Source organism: Pseudorasbora parva, chromosome 19, assembly GCF_024679245.1.
Source record: "Pseudorasbora parva isolate DD20220531a chromosome 19, ASM2467924v1, whole genome shotgun sequence".
Taxonomy (NCBI): domain Eukaryota; kingdom Metazoa; phylum Chordata; class Actinopteri; order Cypriniformes; family Gobionidae; genus Pseudorasbora; species Pseudorasbora parva.
In genome coordinates, this window is record NC_090190.1 from 33172472 (window position 1) to 33191039 (window position 18568).

At 38.8% G+C, this 18568-nt stretch overlaps 1 protein-coding gene across 4 annotated transcripts in view; it reads left to right on the forward strand.

The window, feature by feature from the left end:
* The window catches only part of celf3a (cugbp, Elav-like family member 3a), an 83810-nt gene that overhangs the window by 36515 nt on the left and 28727 nt on the right, over positions 1–18568 (forward strand). For 3 of the 4 annotated variants that reach the window (XR_010899351.1, XM_067426344.1, XM_067426345.1), the window contains exons 1-5: positions 4766–5134; positions 11759–11847; positions 15129–15379; positions 16954–17230; positions 18033–18115. Coding sequence is in view for 2 of the 4 variants with exons in the window: in XM_067426344.1 (XP_067282445.1) it covers positions 17086–17230; positions 18033–18115 (228 nt within the window). In the remaining 2 variants the exon portion in view is untranslated. Of the gene's footprint in view, positions 1–35; positions 294–586; positions 776–3089; positions 5135–11758; positions 11848–15128; positions 15380–16953; positions 17231–18032; positions 18116–18568 lie in introns of those variants that run through there. The other variant, XR_010899350.1, reaches the window with a different exon arrangement.

Consider the following 18568-nt stretch of genomic DNA (forward strand, 5'->3'; position numbering starts at 1 on the left):
TTTTTTAAATAATAATTTTCTTAATTTTGTTGCAGTAGAGGAACATGTGGCCCCTGCTGTTGTGCCCAAACAGTCCTCTGTCACTCCAAATGTCACAGAACCTTTACAAACAAATGAAGGCGCACAAACAAAGCCGATCGAGACCCCAGCAGCGGCAGTTCCCTCAACAGTAACAACAACAACATCCACAACCACGCCACCCCCACAGTCACTGCCGGTCAACCTTGCTGGTGTTGATCTAGGCAAGATCAGCTCCATCCTCAGCACAATCACAAATGCTATGAAGAACTCAGGTGAGATATTGTAGTTTGATTTGTACAGCATGTTATACACATGTTGGTATAGCATATCAAAAATGGATACTGGTGAGATCCATGGCCCAGCGGTAACCCATGGTGCTCATTTGAGAGATGCAGCTTTGAACGTGGGCTTTTTTTGTCTCGCTCATAGTCCTCTGCTTCCCTGTCCTCCACTCTGCCAGCTGTCAGTAAAAGTAAAATAGTTTGAATGATAGAATCAGATGTGAAATGTTAACAAATGTACATTATATGTAACATGCATTCAAACATTGCTCTTTCCTTTGCAGCTGTAGGAGTTAGTCCTGTGTCTCGGCCTTCCCCGAGTGTACCTTCCACTCCAAGCTCAACTCAGAAGACTCCTACTACTCCTGCCCCTCCAGCCAATCCGCTGGCCAGCATCCTTTCTAGGGTGGACATCAACCCCAACACTTTGCTCAGCGCTTTATCCAAAACACAAACCCATGGGGGGTTTCAGGGTGAGAAATGGAAAAGCAAGATGATATAAAAATCCAAAGAGTTGGGATAGGAAATTCAAGAATAAGTATTTTTTTTTTTTACCTAAGTAAACCTAAAATCAAAATGAACCTTATTTTTCTTTTTAAATACATGTTTGCAGAGTGTGACTTCATTAGTTTGTTGTTCAGGAGAAAACATGTTTTACTTCGTAATCTTTTATCAAAATGGAAAAACTTGCTCCTCCTTTGAAACATCTTTCTTCAACAAAGATGTCACCTAGGCCAGTAATTATGTTCATCGAAAGCCAAAAAGCTAAATAACATTTTAATTAAAAAACAAATTACAATTTTAGATGTTGTTTAAGGTAATATCTTTTCAGTAATGTTGCACATAGTTAATGCGGTTATTTAATGCAGGTTAACATTACTAAACTCAGCAAAAAAAGAAACGTTCTCTCAATTTCAACTGTTTTTTTTTTTCTTCTTCCAAGCAAATTTCTTAATGTGTAAATATTTGTATGAACATAAAACTAGGTCCCAGTGGGTCCTTAAAAGTCTTAAATTTAATCTTATTACATTTACGGTCATAACAAGTTTCTTAATTGGTATAAGAGAAGTCTTAGAAAGGTGAGAACGGTCTTAAATATTGGGAATCGTCAGGAATCATGAAATGGCTGATTGTGATTGATTGTTAAACTCAAATGGGTGCAAATGTGCACCCTACATGTTTCAAATTAAATACACGGTGCTGCTGCACGTTCTACAAGTTTCAGCGCAGTTCACAGTAAACTAAAACCAAAGATTTACGCCAAGCGATTGCAGATTGCTTCTAATTTATTTTTATAACAGTGTTTACTTTATGGCGTTTCACCTGCATACTTGTCACCTTTTGGATAAGTTCGCTGTTCATATAAGCTTGGCTGCTTTGTATACAGGGGTTACCAGGCTAACCCCAATGTTTTCATAAGCACCACCTACTGTCAGAGGGTCAATTTGCAAAAATTGCAAAACATTGCAGTTTATTGCGCTGGCCATATCTGCAGTTCTCATGCCCCCCTGCAGCAGGACTATGGCATGTTAAAGGGATAGTTCACCTAAAAATGAAAATTGTCTTCATTTGCTCACCATCAAGTTGTTCCGAACCTGTAAACATTTCTTTCTAAACAAACCTGTAAACATTTAGGAAAAAATTCTGAATTTTTGAATGAACTGTCCCCTTAACACAGGTGATAAAAGGGACCTGGTGTTTTTCAGAGTCTGTAGAAAGGTCTGTTTAGTTTCCTAAGTTACTGGAATGGTGACCTTAATTGTCTACCGCCTGTAAACTGTTAGTGTCTTGAGGCCTGTTTCACAGGTACAATAATTGTTTATGGTTCATTGAACACGATTTTTTTAACCCTTTTCTAATTGAGAAGCAGTATTCTGTAAAAGGGACGTTTCTTTTTTTTCTGAGTCATAATGAAGGTAATGGCAAATAACAAGGATAAAATAAAAAATGGGGATATCGTATAGGCAATGGCTATCACTGCAAAAATGCTTTTCTTACTTAGTATTTTTGTCTTGTTTCTAGTCATCATTTCTAAAATGTCTTACATTAAGAAACATGTACTAGACAAGTAAGAATTATCTTGTTTTGGGGAAAAAAAATAGCTCAAAATTAAGAGTTTTTGCTTAAAATTAGCAAAATAATCTGCCAGTGGGGTAAGAAAAATTATCTTAAAACAACAATACTTTGCTTATTTTAAGCAAAAAATCTTAATTTTGAGTTATTTTTCCCCAAAACAAGACAATTACTTTTGCTTGTCTAGTAAATACTTCTTGTTTTAAGCATTTTTTTAATGTTTGGACTAGAAACAAGACAAATATAATAAGTAAGAAAAGCATTTTTTTGCAGTGTTGGGATACATTAAGATCCTTTCATGGGTAAACTTGGCCTTCAGCCTCCATGTGCTAAAAGATAGTGCCAGACAGGCGGTGTTTCAGGAACAAAGTAGCCCTCCACAGTCAAATGAGAAATCCCATTCAGTTGTGTCTTTATTCTGGTACTTTTGCCCACAATTGGTAATGGATGCAATCCCACCCTATTTTTTCTTGTTGAATATGGTGTTTACTTGGAAATGTCACATAAGTTAAATGAGTTGTAAAATGTCACATAAGTTGTATCATGTTAATTTATAAATGTGTAGACCTTTTAACTAGTTTTGGCAGAAACGGCAGATGATATTAGAAAAATATTGGTATAGTTTCTTTAGAAAATGTGGTTTGTTTTTAAATTAATTTGCTGACCCTTGCGTTCCTACCCCTATTTCTCTCTTTCTTTAATTCTTCCTCCCAGGTCTGTCCTCTTTGCTAAACAACCCGGCTGCAAAGACCACCACTACTTCGGTTTCTGACAAGCAATCTCTGACCACTGTTCTAACAGCTGATACAACTCCTAAAGTGTTACCTACTCCATCTAGTGTCCCACTGGCCCGGGATACTACCTCTCAAGGATATGTGGCTCCAACTCCTTTGCAGTCCAATATTGAGAATGAAAACGTAGAGCCTTGTTCTTCTGTCAATTCTTCCTTGGACTGCAAGATCGATAACTTACTCCAAGGGAACACAGGACTGAAAGGCTTTAATTTGGGTTTTCCATCGGTTTTGCCATGGCCTAAGGGACCTATTGATAGCCCTTCAGCAAGTGCAGAGAACCTTGGTGGAACCCCTGTAAGGGATGAGGCTGGTGCTACACCAACGCAAGACGAAATTATGGATGATCCTCAAACGGAACCATTCCCATATCAGCAGGGGCAAACAGCATCTACATCCTCAGCTTTAGATGCTAAATCAAAACTTCCATCTTGGCAGGTACAAAATGCTCACACTGATCCACAAGCTCATCCGGAAATGCAAACAAAAAAAGACTTTCGAACCTCTGTGCCCTCTCTTGCCGAGGCAGAAGCTAAGCGGCATCAACGCATTGAATCTATGCGTTCTTTGTCTATGTCCAGCAACCAGCAACCTTTGAGAGACAGTGTAGATGCCACCGAGAGATCAGGTGTGATGCATCAAGAGCTGAGACAAAACCCTGTAATCCATGATGTGGGACCAAATTCTAAACAGGTGGAAGGTAGCTACACATATCGAGATAATAAAGAGAAGCAAGTGTTGGCCAGCTCTGACCCATACGGTGCAGAAACATACCTTGCCAAAGAACCAAGACAGGATCTCGCTGCGCCTAATTTCTTTACCACACCTCTTCCACCTATCCCAAATCTTCCTCCTCCACCTCAAGACTTCATGCCTCCAGCATCATCTTTGAGGCCAAGTGGTCCTTGTGCTCCCAGGGATTTGCACGAACCTTTCGGTGAAGCAGAACAAGGTGGTGGTGATAGCTTGTGTGCCCCAGCAAACTTTGATTATGAACGCTTGTCTCATGAGGTTCCAAACAAGGAGCCTTTCTATCCACATGGGGATGGGGCTTCTCACTCTGCACATCCACCACACTATGCTCCTAAAATCCCACCGAATGGTCCAGTGGACTACAACCATCAACATCCACCACCAAGAGTACCTCTGCAGAATCCTCCAAGTATACCCCATCACCCTATTGGGTCTCCACCTCCAGTAAGGGGTTACCATGAAGCCCCAAATCCTTCTCAACCTTTGCCTGAAGAGCCGTACTTTGACCCATACTACGACCATCCACCACATAGCCCTTCTCCCCCTCATTATGACATGCACACGATTTCGCCACACGCACAGGAGTACTATCCCGAAGAAATACCACCTCACTATCCAGAGCGCAGGGTTCCTCCTCACCTGGAACACAGGCCAATACCGCCACACCATGTTCGTCCACCTCACCCTGGGCACTATCCACCTCCTAGGCCCCTTCGTCGGCCGCCACCGGGCCACCATGAGCTACCCTTTCAAAGAGGCAAGCGACCTGGCCCACCCTTTGGTGGACCTCCCCGAGTCAGGGGCCCCTTTTATCCCCCTAAAAGACCCTTCATGCCTCCGCATTACTGAAGTGTCTATTGTGATTCTTATGCTCAGGTGTTTAGTGCATGTCACAGTGAGCAAGTAAAGTCCAATTGCTGTTGGGATATCAGCAAGTCAAAGATTCCTGTGCACAATGACGCAAAGGGGATGGTGTTGAACTCCTTCATGATATCACAATAGAGAAGCGCAAATGTATTCAAGTAACCAGGGGGATGCAACCAGATCACCAAAAACTCTTGAGCAAGATCTGTTCTGTTCCATGATCAAGACATGCAAACCATGAGCAGTTGCGCGGCAAGATATCAAGAAGCACTGGAGCTGAGAAATGGAAAGAATATCTGGCAAGGAATGCTGGTGGAATGAGATGGAATCTGAAGGCAGACAAAACAAGAGGTGGTTATTCAATTTCTTTTCATTAATTCTATAATTTCTATAGTTTTTGTGTCTAGTTCTATAAAAATTAAAATTGAAAAGTTAATTCCAAATGTCCTTTCCCTTAGTACAAATGTTTGAGCATGCATCTTGCTAATATCTTTGGGAAAGAACTGTTTTTTTTGGATCAACGTTTAATGAAGTTTGAAATGTAATATTTTTTTTTTACTTCTGAAGTTAAGTTTAACTGATGATCAAGCTATATTGTTATGCAAAGCTGGTAGTTTTGATTCACCGCATCTTATTTTGTAAGTGTAATTTAAATGTAGCCCTAACAGGTAGTTAAGCTTCATTATCATCTGTCTTGGACAAACAGCAGTGTAGAGAAAAAGTAATCTTTACAATTTTGAGGTGAGGTGTACAGAGACGAGCCGTTTTTGCCACCAGTGGCAGAAGATACAGAAGAAACGAAGTTGTCGGGCAGAATCATCATGGCCTCCCTCAGTTCCCAGAGGCTTTTACTGTACTGATTTAAATAAAGATGTGTTTGAAAAAAAAGACAAAACACCTGTGGGGAAGTGCGGTCTCAACCATGATTTCTTTGAGTCTTTTCATCTCAGTTGCTTCAGTGACTGATCTCTTTGCTCTTCACATTTTCGCGAACATTCATCAATAAAATATGATCAACACATATGCAGAAATCTATAAATGGCTGCAACTCATGTTGATTTATAAATGACTGAGATTTGTCCAACACCATATTTAATTCTAGAACCAAAATCAAAGGCATTTAAAGCAAGCTTCTTAATTAGTGTTTAGTGTAGAGTTGGTGTATGCCATTTGTATCATAGCATTTTAGCAAAAAAATGTTTTTCAATTTCTAAAAAGTGATGAAATACAAAAAAATTCAGTTAATACAAGCTAAATTTTCACCTCTATAATCGATCCGGTTCAGTTCCACTTCGGGTTTCCTGCTTCCTGCTTAGTGATCCTGGACCAAACGCTCCTCACACATTCTACTCTGGTTTGCAGAGTACTTACCTCTTAATTTCTTGCATTTTTACCTCAATGTAAGCTTACATTTGCACAATTTTAACTGTTGAAGTTGTCAAATGATATGCAGACACAGTTAAATTAAGATTCAATATTTTTCAGATCAAAAAAGGGCTTTATCAAGAGATCATTCTGGTCACACTTCAGTTATGTCTCTGAAATAAATGTAGCATATAAGACAGAATTTACACAAGAACGCCTTCCTCTGAGATGAGGCCCATTATAAGCGTCATGGTTCCACTTAATTTAACATCACTCATTCTCAAGGATCAGCTGTGGTTGATTGCGTTGTGCAGATGGATGTTAGATAGTGTCAGCTCCTTGAATCAGATCAGGATAACAACTTACTGAGTTAAAAAAAAAAAAAAATCATATAGTAGTAAAATTGCCTCGTCCTTTACAATCAGATCTTTCCTGGCTAAATCCATTTTTTTTAAATTCAGCTGATCCGGCATTATTTCAGAATAACCTATGTTTCAGAAATCTTTAAAAAGGTCTGGAGCACAAAAGTAAAATATTTCAGTAGATTTTGAAACAGGCTTTTTTGGTACCTCAATATATATCGCGTCTTCATTCGTTAAGGCAAGTCAAGTTTATTTGTTTAGCATATTTCATACCCGATTGCAATTCTAAGAGCTTTACATAGAAATGAATTAAAATTGTGATAACATGCATGAGAAATAAGAATACCATGTGTAAGAATTAAAAATAAAAACGACTTTTAAGAAAACTAATTAAATAACAATATTTAATTTCTTGTAAAATGTGAATCAATAAAACTCTTGATAAAAAACTAAAGTAATGCAGTTGGGTTAGCCTCATGTACTTATGTTCATCTTCAGAACACAAAAGATTCTCTTTTTTGAACTACCATGCTGACCCTTCAAGACTCTTGTTCATGAAGAGATCGTAAAACTAATCCATTTGAATTGAGCAATTAAACATATTTAATTTAGGCTTTTATTCCCATAAAAACATTGATCAGTGAACATAAACCGAAGCTCAACCGAACCTGCTTGATGCACGAGAACAAACCTTGAAGCACAATTGTGCTGTGTAACTCGAGAATTAACTTAATTGGATCTTGCAAAAGCTCAAACATGCTGCGTAACAAGAATGAACCTCAATGGTTCTTGCGGAGACTCAAATGTGCTCCGTAACACAAGAATGAACCTCATTGGTTCTTGCGGAGACTCAAATGTGCTCCGTAGCACAAGAATGAACCTCATTGGTTTTGGCTGAAGCTCAAATGTGCTCCGTAACACAATAATGAACCTCATTGGTTCTTGAGGTGGCTCAAATGTGCTCCTTAACACAAGAACAACCTCACTGGTTCTTGCTGAAGCTCAAATGTGCTCCGTAACACAAGAATGAACCTCATTGGTTTTGGCTGAAGCTCAAATGTGCTCCGTAACACAAGAACAACCTCACTGGTTCTTGCTGAAGCTCAAATGTGCTCCGTAACACAAGAATGAACCTCATTGGTTCTTGAGGAAGCTCAAATGTGCTCCGTAACACAAGAACGAACCTCATTGGTTCTTGAGGAAGTTCAAATGTGCTCCGTTACACAAGAATGAACCTCATTGGTTCTTGCGGCGACTCAAATGTGCTCCGTAGCACAAGAACGAACCTCATTGGTTTTGGCTGAAGCTCAAATGTGCTCCGTAACACAATAATGAACCTCATTGGTTCTTGCTGAAGCTCAAATGTGCTCCGTAACACAAGAATGAACCTCATTGGTTCTTGAGGAAGCTCAAATGTGCTCCGTTACACAAGAACGAACCTCATTGGTTCTTGAGGAAGCTCAAATGTGCTCCGTTACACAAGAACGAACCTCATTGGTTTTGGCTGAAGCTCAAATGTGCTCTGTAACACAAGAATGAACCTCATTGGTTCTTGCGGCGACTCAAATGTGCTCCGTAGCACAAGAACGAACCTCATTGGTTCTTGCTGAAGCTCAAATGTGCTCTGTAACACAAGAATGAACCTCATTGGTTCTTGAGGAAGCTCAAATGTGCTCCGTAACACAAGAATGAACCTCATTGGTTCTTGAGGAAGCTCAAATGTGCTCCGTAACACAAGAATGAACCTCACTGGTTCTTGCTGAAGCTCAAATGTGCTCTGTAACACAAGAATGAACCTCATTGGTTTTGGCTGAAGCTCAAATGTGCTCCGTTACACAAGAACGAACCTCATTGGTTTTGGCTGAAGCTCAAATGTGCTCCGTAACACAAGAATGAACCTCATTGGTTCTTGAGGTAGCTCAAATGTGCTCCGTAACACAAGAATGAACCTCATTGGTTCTTGAGGTAGCTCAAATGTGCTCCGTAACACAAGAATGAACCTCATTGGTTCTTGCTGAACCCAAACTTGCTGTTTAACACGAGAATGAGCCTCATTTTTTGATCTTCTGTTTACTACAACTGATGTGCGAGTTGATTCATTTTTAAATGGGAATAAAAGCCTAAATGAAATCTGTTCATATTAAGCGATTGTGTCTCTAAAGAAAATTTGGACTAAACAGCACAATTTATATGAATTAGTTTTACAATCCCTTTTGGGAGTGTCAAAGTGGTAGTTGCGTAGCTGTCAATGGAGAGACAGAAAGCTCTCGTATTTCATTAAACACGCTTCATTTGTTTTTCAAAGATGAACGAAAATCTTACGGGTTTGGAACGACATGAGAGTAATTAATGACATGAAATTGTCCCTTTATAGTGAAGCAATTTTTTCAAGATCATAAAATCGCTTAAGACACGTTAAGGCTCAACAGTTCACTATTTGCTTTAAACTTGTATATCTGTCTACATTCCAGAAACAACAGGTGTAGAAATGTGAGGGTGTAACCACTATTAGCTTTGATGCAAGTTGCAAAACAAATATATTTAGACATGGTCGCCACCAGGGGGAGACAACCCTGAATGTTACCCTGGGCCCTGTGCTGAAGGGAGCCCAGTCAGGTTCTGGTTTATACTCATTGGATTTTCTACTCTACAGCAAAATCCTCATTAAAACTAGCACATGCATTTTGCTGTTCATTTTAGTTAATGTGCCACCCGAACAAGTTTCATTCTTCTTTAGAAAAGAACACACTCATGGCAAAAAAAACATCTGGTGTTGAGCAAAACTTTTACAGTTGCACACCAGGGGTTTTCAAACTCCCTTTTGCCCTCTGAGGTTCCTGCTTTACATGGGTTCACACACGGCTGATCTCCTCTTTCATGGAAAAACGCAGATATGCATGAAGAGAAGAGTTTTGAAATGCTTGTCAGTAAAACAAACGAAATTCTGTTCTTTAAAATCATGAATCGTTTTCAACAATACAGTCACAACACATTGTGTTGAGGTTTGGTGATAAAATCTGATGAAAACGCAGCATACTAGGATTAATTATCAAGCACCCAAATCATGTTTTTTGCATAAATTAAAGAAATATTGGTCTGGTTTCACAGAGTAAGCCAGATGTAGGCCTTCGTTAAATTAGGACATTTAAGTCGTTTTTATAAACATACCATAGAGAAGAAAGAGAAAACTTGGTGTGCATCTTGAGACAAAACAATGGCACTGATATATTTTAGGATATGTCACTGCAAGTTGCTTTCAGTTAAAAGGGTTAGTTCACACAAAGATTACAACATCAAAATAATAGTCATTTACTTATTGTTAAAGGGATAGTTCACCCAAATATTTAAATTCTATCATTTATTCACCCTCCTGTCGTTCCAAACCTGTATGAGTTTCTTTCTACTGCTGAACACAAAAGAAGATATTTTGAAGAATGTTTGTAATGAAGAAGATAGAGCAACCATTGACTACCATAGTAGGGAAAATACTATGGAGTCAATGGTTGCTCTATCTGCTTTGTTACAAACATTCTTCAAAATATCTTCTTTTTTGTTCAGCAGAAGAAAGAAACTCATACAGGTTTGGAATGACATGAGGGTGATTAGTCTAATTAATGACAGCATTTTCATTTTTGGGTGAATTAACACTTTTAAGTTGCTCCAACCCGTATAAGTTATGTTTAACATATTTTGAACAATGTAGGTAACTAGACAGTTGATAGTAACCATTGACTTCCATAGTAGGAAAAAAAATACTATGGAAATCCATGGCTTCCGTCAGCTGTCTGGTTACCAGCATCAACATTCTTCAAAATATCTTCTTTTGTGTTCAACAGAACAAAGATACTCATACCGGTTTGGTGAGTAAATTATGACAGAATTGTCATGTTTGTGTGAACTATACCTTTAAGACAGCTCAAACATAGTCAGGGAGGTTTAAGCCTTGTGTGAAACTGGGCAACTCAGTTTTACATTCTTAGCCTAAACTAAAAAAAATGAATCCACTGGTAATACATATATATTTTTAACATACTTAATGTAATGTGCACACGTCAGAGAACATATAACTGTAATTAAAGCTATGGAGTATCCCTTAATGGTTTTGAATGGCATTTTATAAACAAACTTATTTACAGAATTTTCTGAAAGGCCAGAGCTCACCGGTTATAGTTTTATTTACATTCCAATGCCATTTAAAAACAGGTTGTCGCCTTTCTCATGAATATGCAGTTTTTTTTTCTTTTGAATTTTTAACGTAGGCCTATATTGACAAAACACAGTGAGGGTTTACCGTGAAGCACTCCAATTTCAATTAGATCTAGTATGATACGACCTATTCGAATTTCTTCGCGGGTGAAAAATGCACAAACGCACACAAAATCTCTGGATGTTATTGTCGAGTTGCTCAACTGGAAATAATAGATTCAACCTTTTTAATATATTGAAATGATCATATATTATAGGCATAATTAGTTGATATGCAATTAATATGTTGAAATCCATTTCATTATAATACATAATTAGTATTAAATTAAACTATTATATTTCTAGATAATATAATTAGTGTAATCAATATTATAAGTACATTTCATAACACATAATTTGGCTAAAACATTTAAGAACAGTGATGCTGAGGTTTTACATTGATGTTCAGCACTCCATCAGCTCGCATGGTTATTTTACGTAGGAAACGTTATTATTTACGATTATTTATGATTATTTACGTAGTTATTGTTCAATTTGTTTTGAGGGACACACCCCCCGTGCGCGTAGCGCGCGTGCACATTTCATGTGACGCGTCGGGCAAAACTTTCCACAGCTGCATGTGCTGCGTGGGATGCGATCCATGAAATTACCCGCCCTCGTCATACACAGTTAGCTCGAAATTAACTCTATTCAAATAGCCTATTAAATAAACGCTTTGCTCAAGTAACCAGTGCTTGTGTTCTTTTGTGCATGATCATGCGTTGACAAATAGGCTATAACTAATGCGAGTTTAATAGAATTTCATACTTTCTCTTTAAGTTACATGTGTTTGAAGCTGAACTGAAACTATATAACTAAGCAACCGATACTGATTACATACAGTACATGTTAGCTTTATAAAATAACAAGGTTGTGCTTTCTATTAATGTTTTATAACTTCTTCCCCTCCCCCTCCCGACTGTCATTTCTTTCCCTTTGTCGTTTAACCCAATCAACCTTTTGTTTTATTTTTCTCCCCCTTGTCCCTCCTCAATGTATGCAGATCTACTGGTGAAGGACTTTGTCTGCCCAGCAACAGGGTGCTTGAGGGGACATTCAATGCCCTTGTATCCCATCCGCTTGCAAATCAAGGTAAAGGATATGCTGTTGCACAGAGCACACTCAGTACATCTCAATTGTCCTTTTATATTTGCAAGAACTGTAAATGGTCTCAGGCTGCAAGTCCACAGCGCACTAAAGTCAGTGGTGCGTGGTAAAATGCACAAATTAGCCAGTGCAGTGGACAAAATATAATGTTGTCTTAGTTATTGGTTATTGCAATGGATGATGCACACATGGTCAAATGTTAAAAGTTTATTTTCCCACTCAGGCCTTCTGTACAAATGCATTAAACACAGTGAAAGTTAGAGCTCTATCTCCCTCTACTGGTACAAAGTGATCTCAATGAGCCGCTACGTTATTGGTAAAGGCAACTATCTGAGTTAGCTTGTTCCCTTAGAGGTACACTATATTGCCAAAAATATTGGGACACCTCTGTATAAAATCAAGCACCTAGGCATGCAGGCTGCTTCAACAAACATTTGTGAAAGAATGGGTCGCTCTCAGGAGCTCGGTGAATTCAAGCGTGGTACTGTGATAGGTTACCACCTGTGTAATAAGTAAATTTGTGAAACTTCCTACTAAATATTCCACAGTCAACTGTTAGTGGTATTATAACAAAGTGGAAGCAAATGGGAGCAACAGCAACTTTAAATCAATTTAGGCCGTGTAAAATCACAGAGCGGGGTCAGCGCATGCTGAGGTGCACAGTGCGCAAAAGTCGCAAACTTTCTGCAGAGTCAATAGCGACAGACCTCCAAACTTCGTGTGGCCTTCAGATTAGCTCAAGAAAAGTGTTTAGAGAGCTTCATGGAATGGGTTTCCTTGGCCAAGCAGCTGCATTAAAGCCTTACATCACAGAGTGCAATGCAAAGCGTCGGATGCAGTGGTGTAAAGCACGCCACCAATGGACTCTAGAGCAGTGGAGACATATTCTCTGGAGTGACGAATCATGCTTCTCTGTCTAGCTATCCGATGGACAAGACTGGGTTTGGCAGTTGCCAGGAGAACGGTACTTGCCTGACTGCATTGTGCCAAGTGTAAAGTTTGGGGGATGGGGGATTATGGTGTGGGGTTGTTTTGCAGGGATTGGGCTTGGCCCCTTAGTTCCAGTATAAGGAACTCTTAATGCTTCAGCATACCAAGACATTTTGGACAGTTTCATGCTCCCAACTTAGTTTAGGGATGGCCCCTTCCTGTTCCAACATGACTGAACACCAGTGCACAAAGCAAGGTCCATAAAGACATGGATAAGTTGGTGTGGAGAAACTTGACTGGCCTGCACAGAGTCCTGACCTCAACCTTATAGAACACCTTTGGGATGAATTAGAAGGGAGACTGCGAGCCAGACCTTCTTGTCCAACATCAGCCTGACCCCACAAATGGACTTCTAGAAGAATGGTCAAAAATTCCCATAAACACACTCCTACATCTTGTGGAAAGCCTTCCCAGAAAAATCAAAACTCTTATAGCTGCAAAGGGTGAACCAGCTCCATATTAAACCGTACGAATGGGATGTCAGTAAAGTTCAAGTGCATGTAAAGGCAGACGTCCCAAAACCTTTTGCAATATTGCGTATTTATTAGGGCTTATTTTTTTTTCTCTGTTATGCTTGCGATGAAGATGCTGACAATATTGTGCCTAAATATTTTTTAGACAAAACAAATATGCCAGTATTTGTGAATGAATACATGGAAACCTAGTTATAGTCTCTAACACAAAACTGACAAATCAAGTTATTGCTCGAAAGAATGCACAAAGTAAAGGTCAGAGTATATCAGTAGGTGACCTTTATGCCAGTTCACTTGAAGCTAGTGGATGCAGCTGATATAATATCACGTTTCATACCTCACAAAAATATAGGCCTTAAGCAGCTTGATATGAATTTATACGAAGGAATCTAATGACGAGAGCAGTTTGTTTACCATCCAGGTTTCTTGGCTATTGGTTGAAAAAGCCATGTGACATTACATTACATTGAATTGATCTTCGTGCATAATTGACAGACCATTGACAAGCTCTCGATACTGCAATACTGGAATAACCAGCAGATGTCGTCGTTAATTCAGCTGTCTGGTATAATCAGTTGAGTCATCTGTGATTGTAAGTGCGTACTCTTGTGTGCGTGAATGAGTCGTGCTTTGAGTCATAGTACAGAGTATTTTTTATTATATGTTTTGTCTTAAAGACAGGTTACCAGAAAGATGCGTTTTTTTTTAATTCATATGGTTTTTGGGTCAAGGGTAAAAACAGCATTGGCGGATTTAGGGGCTGTTGGCAGATGGTTGCCAATCCCAGTAAATGAACACAAGTACACTAGTCTTTAATTTAGTTTACCCTAAGAGCCAGACAGCCTGATATATAGGCTACTGACCATTAAACAATTACAGATGCACTTGATGTCTTGGAAGATGTAAAGTGAACACACTACACTGTGTGTGTGTGTGTGTTGTGTGTGTGTGGTCTATATCACTTCCTAAAGGGTAATTTGATTTTTGTTTGTTTTTGAATTAATCGAGAATAAATTCAAATGAATTCCCCGATAGAACGCGCACTGAGATGGAGAAATTGCTCGACCACGGAGCGAGGAAAGTACGTAGTTTATGTGGGCGTTAATTTGCGAGAAAACATGATTTGGCTCAATGTAGTTTCAGCACCGTGGTCAGAGCTCGACGAGAACAAAAGGCGGATTAGCGTCCTTGATATCAGGGACCGTCCAAATGTTACATGCACATGCAAAAAGCGAACACTAGAATAAAGCATTAGCGAAACGTAAACCTAATATTTTCACTGTATATTTCTAATGAATGATACGTGGTTCGTTTTTTGGATCCTTGCTCTTCATGGATAAAGTGCTTAAATGTCATTAATATGACTAGTAGCTACTATTGTTCTTTATAATTAATAGAAAGAGATCATATTGCTTTTTCTCTTGTCTTTATGCTTGTTTTAATTGTACCGATTGTATGCATGTGGTAAATATGTCCCTTGTACTCAACTCATTCTCTAAGAAAACAAGAAACGTGCCTGTGATATGTAATTATAGTACTGTACTGCATTTATTCAAAGGTATTTTACTACCATTAGCAATAATTGTGAGAAAGTATAAAATAAACTGAATCCTTTTTATATGTAGGCCTAGTTACAGTTAAAATATTTTAAGTCTTAAACGTGAGGGATGCATTATGAAAAACCAAACGAATTGGGAAACCATAGCAATTGTAAGATATAAAAATGCAAACAAATAAACTCAACTGTAAGATATACAGGTGCGATGGATTAGGAGAAATTAAGTTTTCTTTTTACTTCCATAGTATGTCACAGTGAAATGAAAAGGACAACCGTTCGTATTTGACAGCACCCATGGTTTGTGAGAGGAAAATATAGACGCTCCCTTAAACCGAGTAAGCATCACGGTTTCCACACCCCGAGGGAGGACAGGAGATGGACAGGAGGGGGACACCGGCTTTCGACGTCAAAAGCTACGGGTTATACGGAGTGTCAACACCGTGAATATAGGCTACAGCATTACCGCGCGTCTTCTTCACAGCCTCTGCAATATAACGTGAGTGAAATACATTTTATTTGCATTAATACGTGTATTGATTCATGCATGTATTCTAGTCAACAGGAGATATTTGAGAGGGCACAGAGAGACAAAAACCAAAACGATTCAAGGGTGACAGATGCACGGATTTAGCTGAATGTCCAGTGGTTTGCCTTCAAGCCATCCGCTCTCCATCAGCTCTCTTTATGTGTGCACGTAGAATATCAGACCATATTCTACAACCAGGCAGAAAGACAGCAAATAAACAAACATCCCCTCGGGATTAACAAAAGCGAGAGAGAGAGAGAGAGAGGGAAGGAAACGAGAGCAAATTTCGCCGTTGCACACACCAGAGAGCTCGTAAGATTTGAATAAACTTCTTTCAGTCTTTATTGATTTGAAGGCGTGAAGTTGCATGGATAGTTGCGTGTTTTTGTTCTGTCATGTATGTGCGTATGTGCAGTTGGTGTCGTGACAAAGAGCCACATACGCCTGAGCCTCCGGTGTGGATTAAACAAAGAAGCAACGGGGATATCCGTCAATATTTATAAGCAGTTTTATTTTATTGCATTTGATTTTAATGTCCCCTATTGACTAAGCTCGTAACATAAGTTTCTTTGTTCTACTATAACATTTTTTTCTCGTAAAATTCCTTTATATAGATCACTCTTATTCTATGTTTTGGTAACACGTTATAATAGCTCAAATTATTAATATTGATGCATTCATTTAAACATATCATTGGTGTATATTCAAATAGCTAGAAATGTTATCCATTGCTTATTTACTCCACAAATCTACTAAGCATTATGATGTTTGACATCTCAGTGCTTCCAGCACTATTGAAATCCTTATTGTAGCCTACTCAATAATATTATGCAATTAATTAAGCTCAAAACAATCAACGTACTAAACTTTGTTTTGTATATAATTTAAGATTCGTGGCGCCACCTGTCTATATAAACGTTAAAACGTTAACGAAATGTTCAAAATCGACCGACGTGGAAGATTGTAATTCTGCCAAATTGAATGGCGATTGGTCGTCTTTCTTTCATTCATTTGCATATTGAATTGTGATTGGTCTTTCTTTCTCAAATCTAGCTAACTGCCTTTATATTGCAACAAGAATGAGACCGGGAAGTCTTAAAAGTTGATGTTTTATATTTTACATTTAACACATAAAGTGCGTATTTAATTATTATAATACGTTTCCACAGGTTGCAAATTAGACAATGCCCACATTTTTCGTATGTTCGCTCACGAACATGAACGGTTTGGAAGAGGTAACCATAGCAACAGAAGACCGCTCCAGCGCTTTATTATCATCGCTCGGTTCAATGGCTAAACTTAAGCACACTTTATTTTTTTCTATACGAGATATATGATAAAAGCTTTAGTGCTTTGCTTAAAGGTCTTTCAGATACTTAACTGGTGTTGTAAAACCGAATTCTTTTTGGAAATTCCCCTCCTGAAGCTTTTCTTTGACTACTTTACAATCATCACGTGTCTTATACAAATCTAAATTGTGTCATTGAGAGTTATTATAAAGTGTGAGCGAGAATTTTAGCGTTATCTGTTTTTTTCTGACGCAGAGCTGTCACGGTTCAAACCTCTCCACCGGGACTCGTGTTCAACAGCGCGACTCTTCCTCCGCCGCTGAGCCGCTCTCCAGTGCTGAAACCCCGGGCGCAGCTGTCGCTCCGTCCCCTTAGGAAACTGTCCTAATGAAGGAGGCCGACGCCATCAAGCTCTTCATTGGCCAGATCCCGCGGAATCTGGAGGAGAAGGACCTGAAGCCCATCTTTGAGCAGTTTGGGAAGATCTATGAGCTCACGGTGATCAAGGACAAGTACACGGGAATGCACAAAGGTAATTAAACGAGATTGACGCGGCTCTATTGAACGGACAGTCTCAAGGGGAGATGGAAGACTAATGGGGCAAGATGAGTTTCCTTTTCATATCTGAATTGAACCGTCTTCTTTGACAGTTGTACATATACTGTATTTAGTATGTAGACACTTAACTCTAGTATGACATATGTGACCCTGGACCACAAAACATAAGGGTAAATTATTTTAAATTAAGATTTAAACATTATATGAAAGCTGAATAAATAAGCTTTCCATTGATGTATGGTTTGTTAGGATAGGACAACTATTTGGTAGATACAACTATTTAAGGGTGTAAAAAAATTGAAATATTAAGAAAATCGCCTTTAAAGTTGTCCAAATGAAGTCCTTAGTAATGCAAATAACTAATCCTAATACACTTTATATAGCAAGTGTACAATAAAGTCTTAATGGAACATATACTTAAAATCCTAATGATTTTTGACATAAAAGAAAAATCGAAAATTTTCACTCGCACAATGTATGGTTGGCTATTGCCTCAAATATCCGTGCTGCGACTTATGACTGGTTGTGTGGTCCAGGGTCACATACAGCATTTATTTCCTTCTACTTCATTTTGAGTTAGCTTCCAATGGTCTAGCTTTCTGAGATAAAGAAAACTATTCTTGGAAAATGCATTTGTTCACTGTTTTTTCCATTTCTTAGTCACAGTTGTCATATCCTTTTATGCCCGCAAAACACTGCTTGATATTCATGGACTGTCTAGGTTTGCTATGTTTTTATTTTTTTCATCCCACGTTGTATTCTTGTTCCCTCTTCAGGATGTGCGTTCTTGACGTACTGTGCGAGGGAGTCAGCCTTGAAGGCCCAGAATGCACTGCACGAGCAGAAGACATTGCCGGGGGTGAGTTGTTGCTGGTAGTGACGTGAACGCAGAGACGGGCTGTATAAAAAATTTATTTATTTAAATCAGACAAACGTTTCCAATTGTCTATATATAGCCTAGCCGACTGCATATAGAATAAATCTTTTATCATAAAGCTCTTCTAGCAGGACCGGGGGAACATGAAGTTGGTTCTAAAAGTGGAAATAACACGTTATGTGGTTCAGGAAACAGGATCTGTGGAAATCTGTGTTGACTGAACAGACTTTAATTAGGTATGTAGGAGGGCACAATCCTTGAAGGCATCCGCGATCATGTCGCTCTCTGAAGTCGTTGATTAGCTGTTAGACCATCTGCCGTGCCAGAGCCGTGACGGGCAACCTGTAAATTCAGAGACCTCCAATCTCTTCATCTTTTTTAATGCCTTTTTATGTTTTCATCCGTAAATCACCGACTTTTTAGATTTGCCAGATG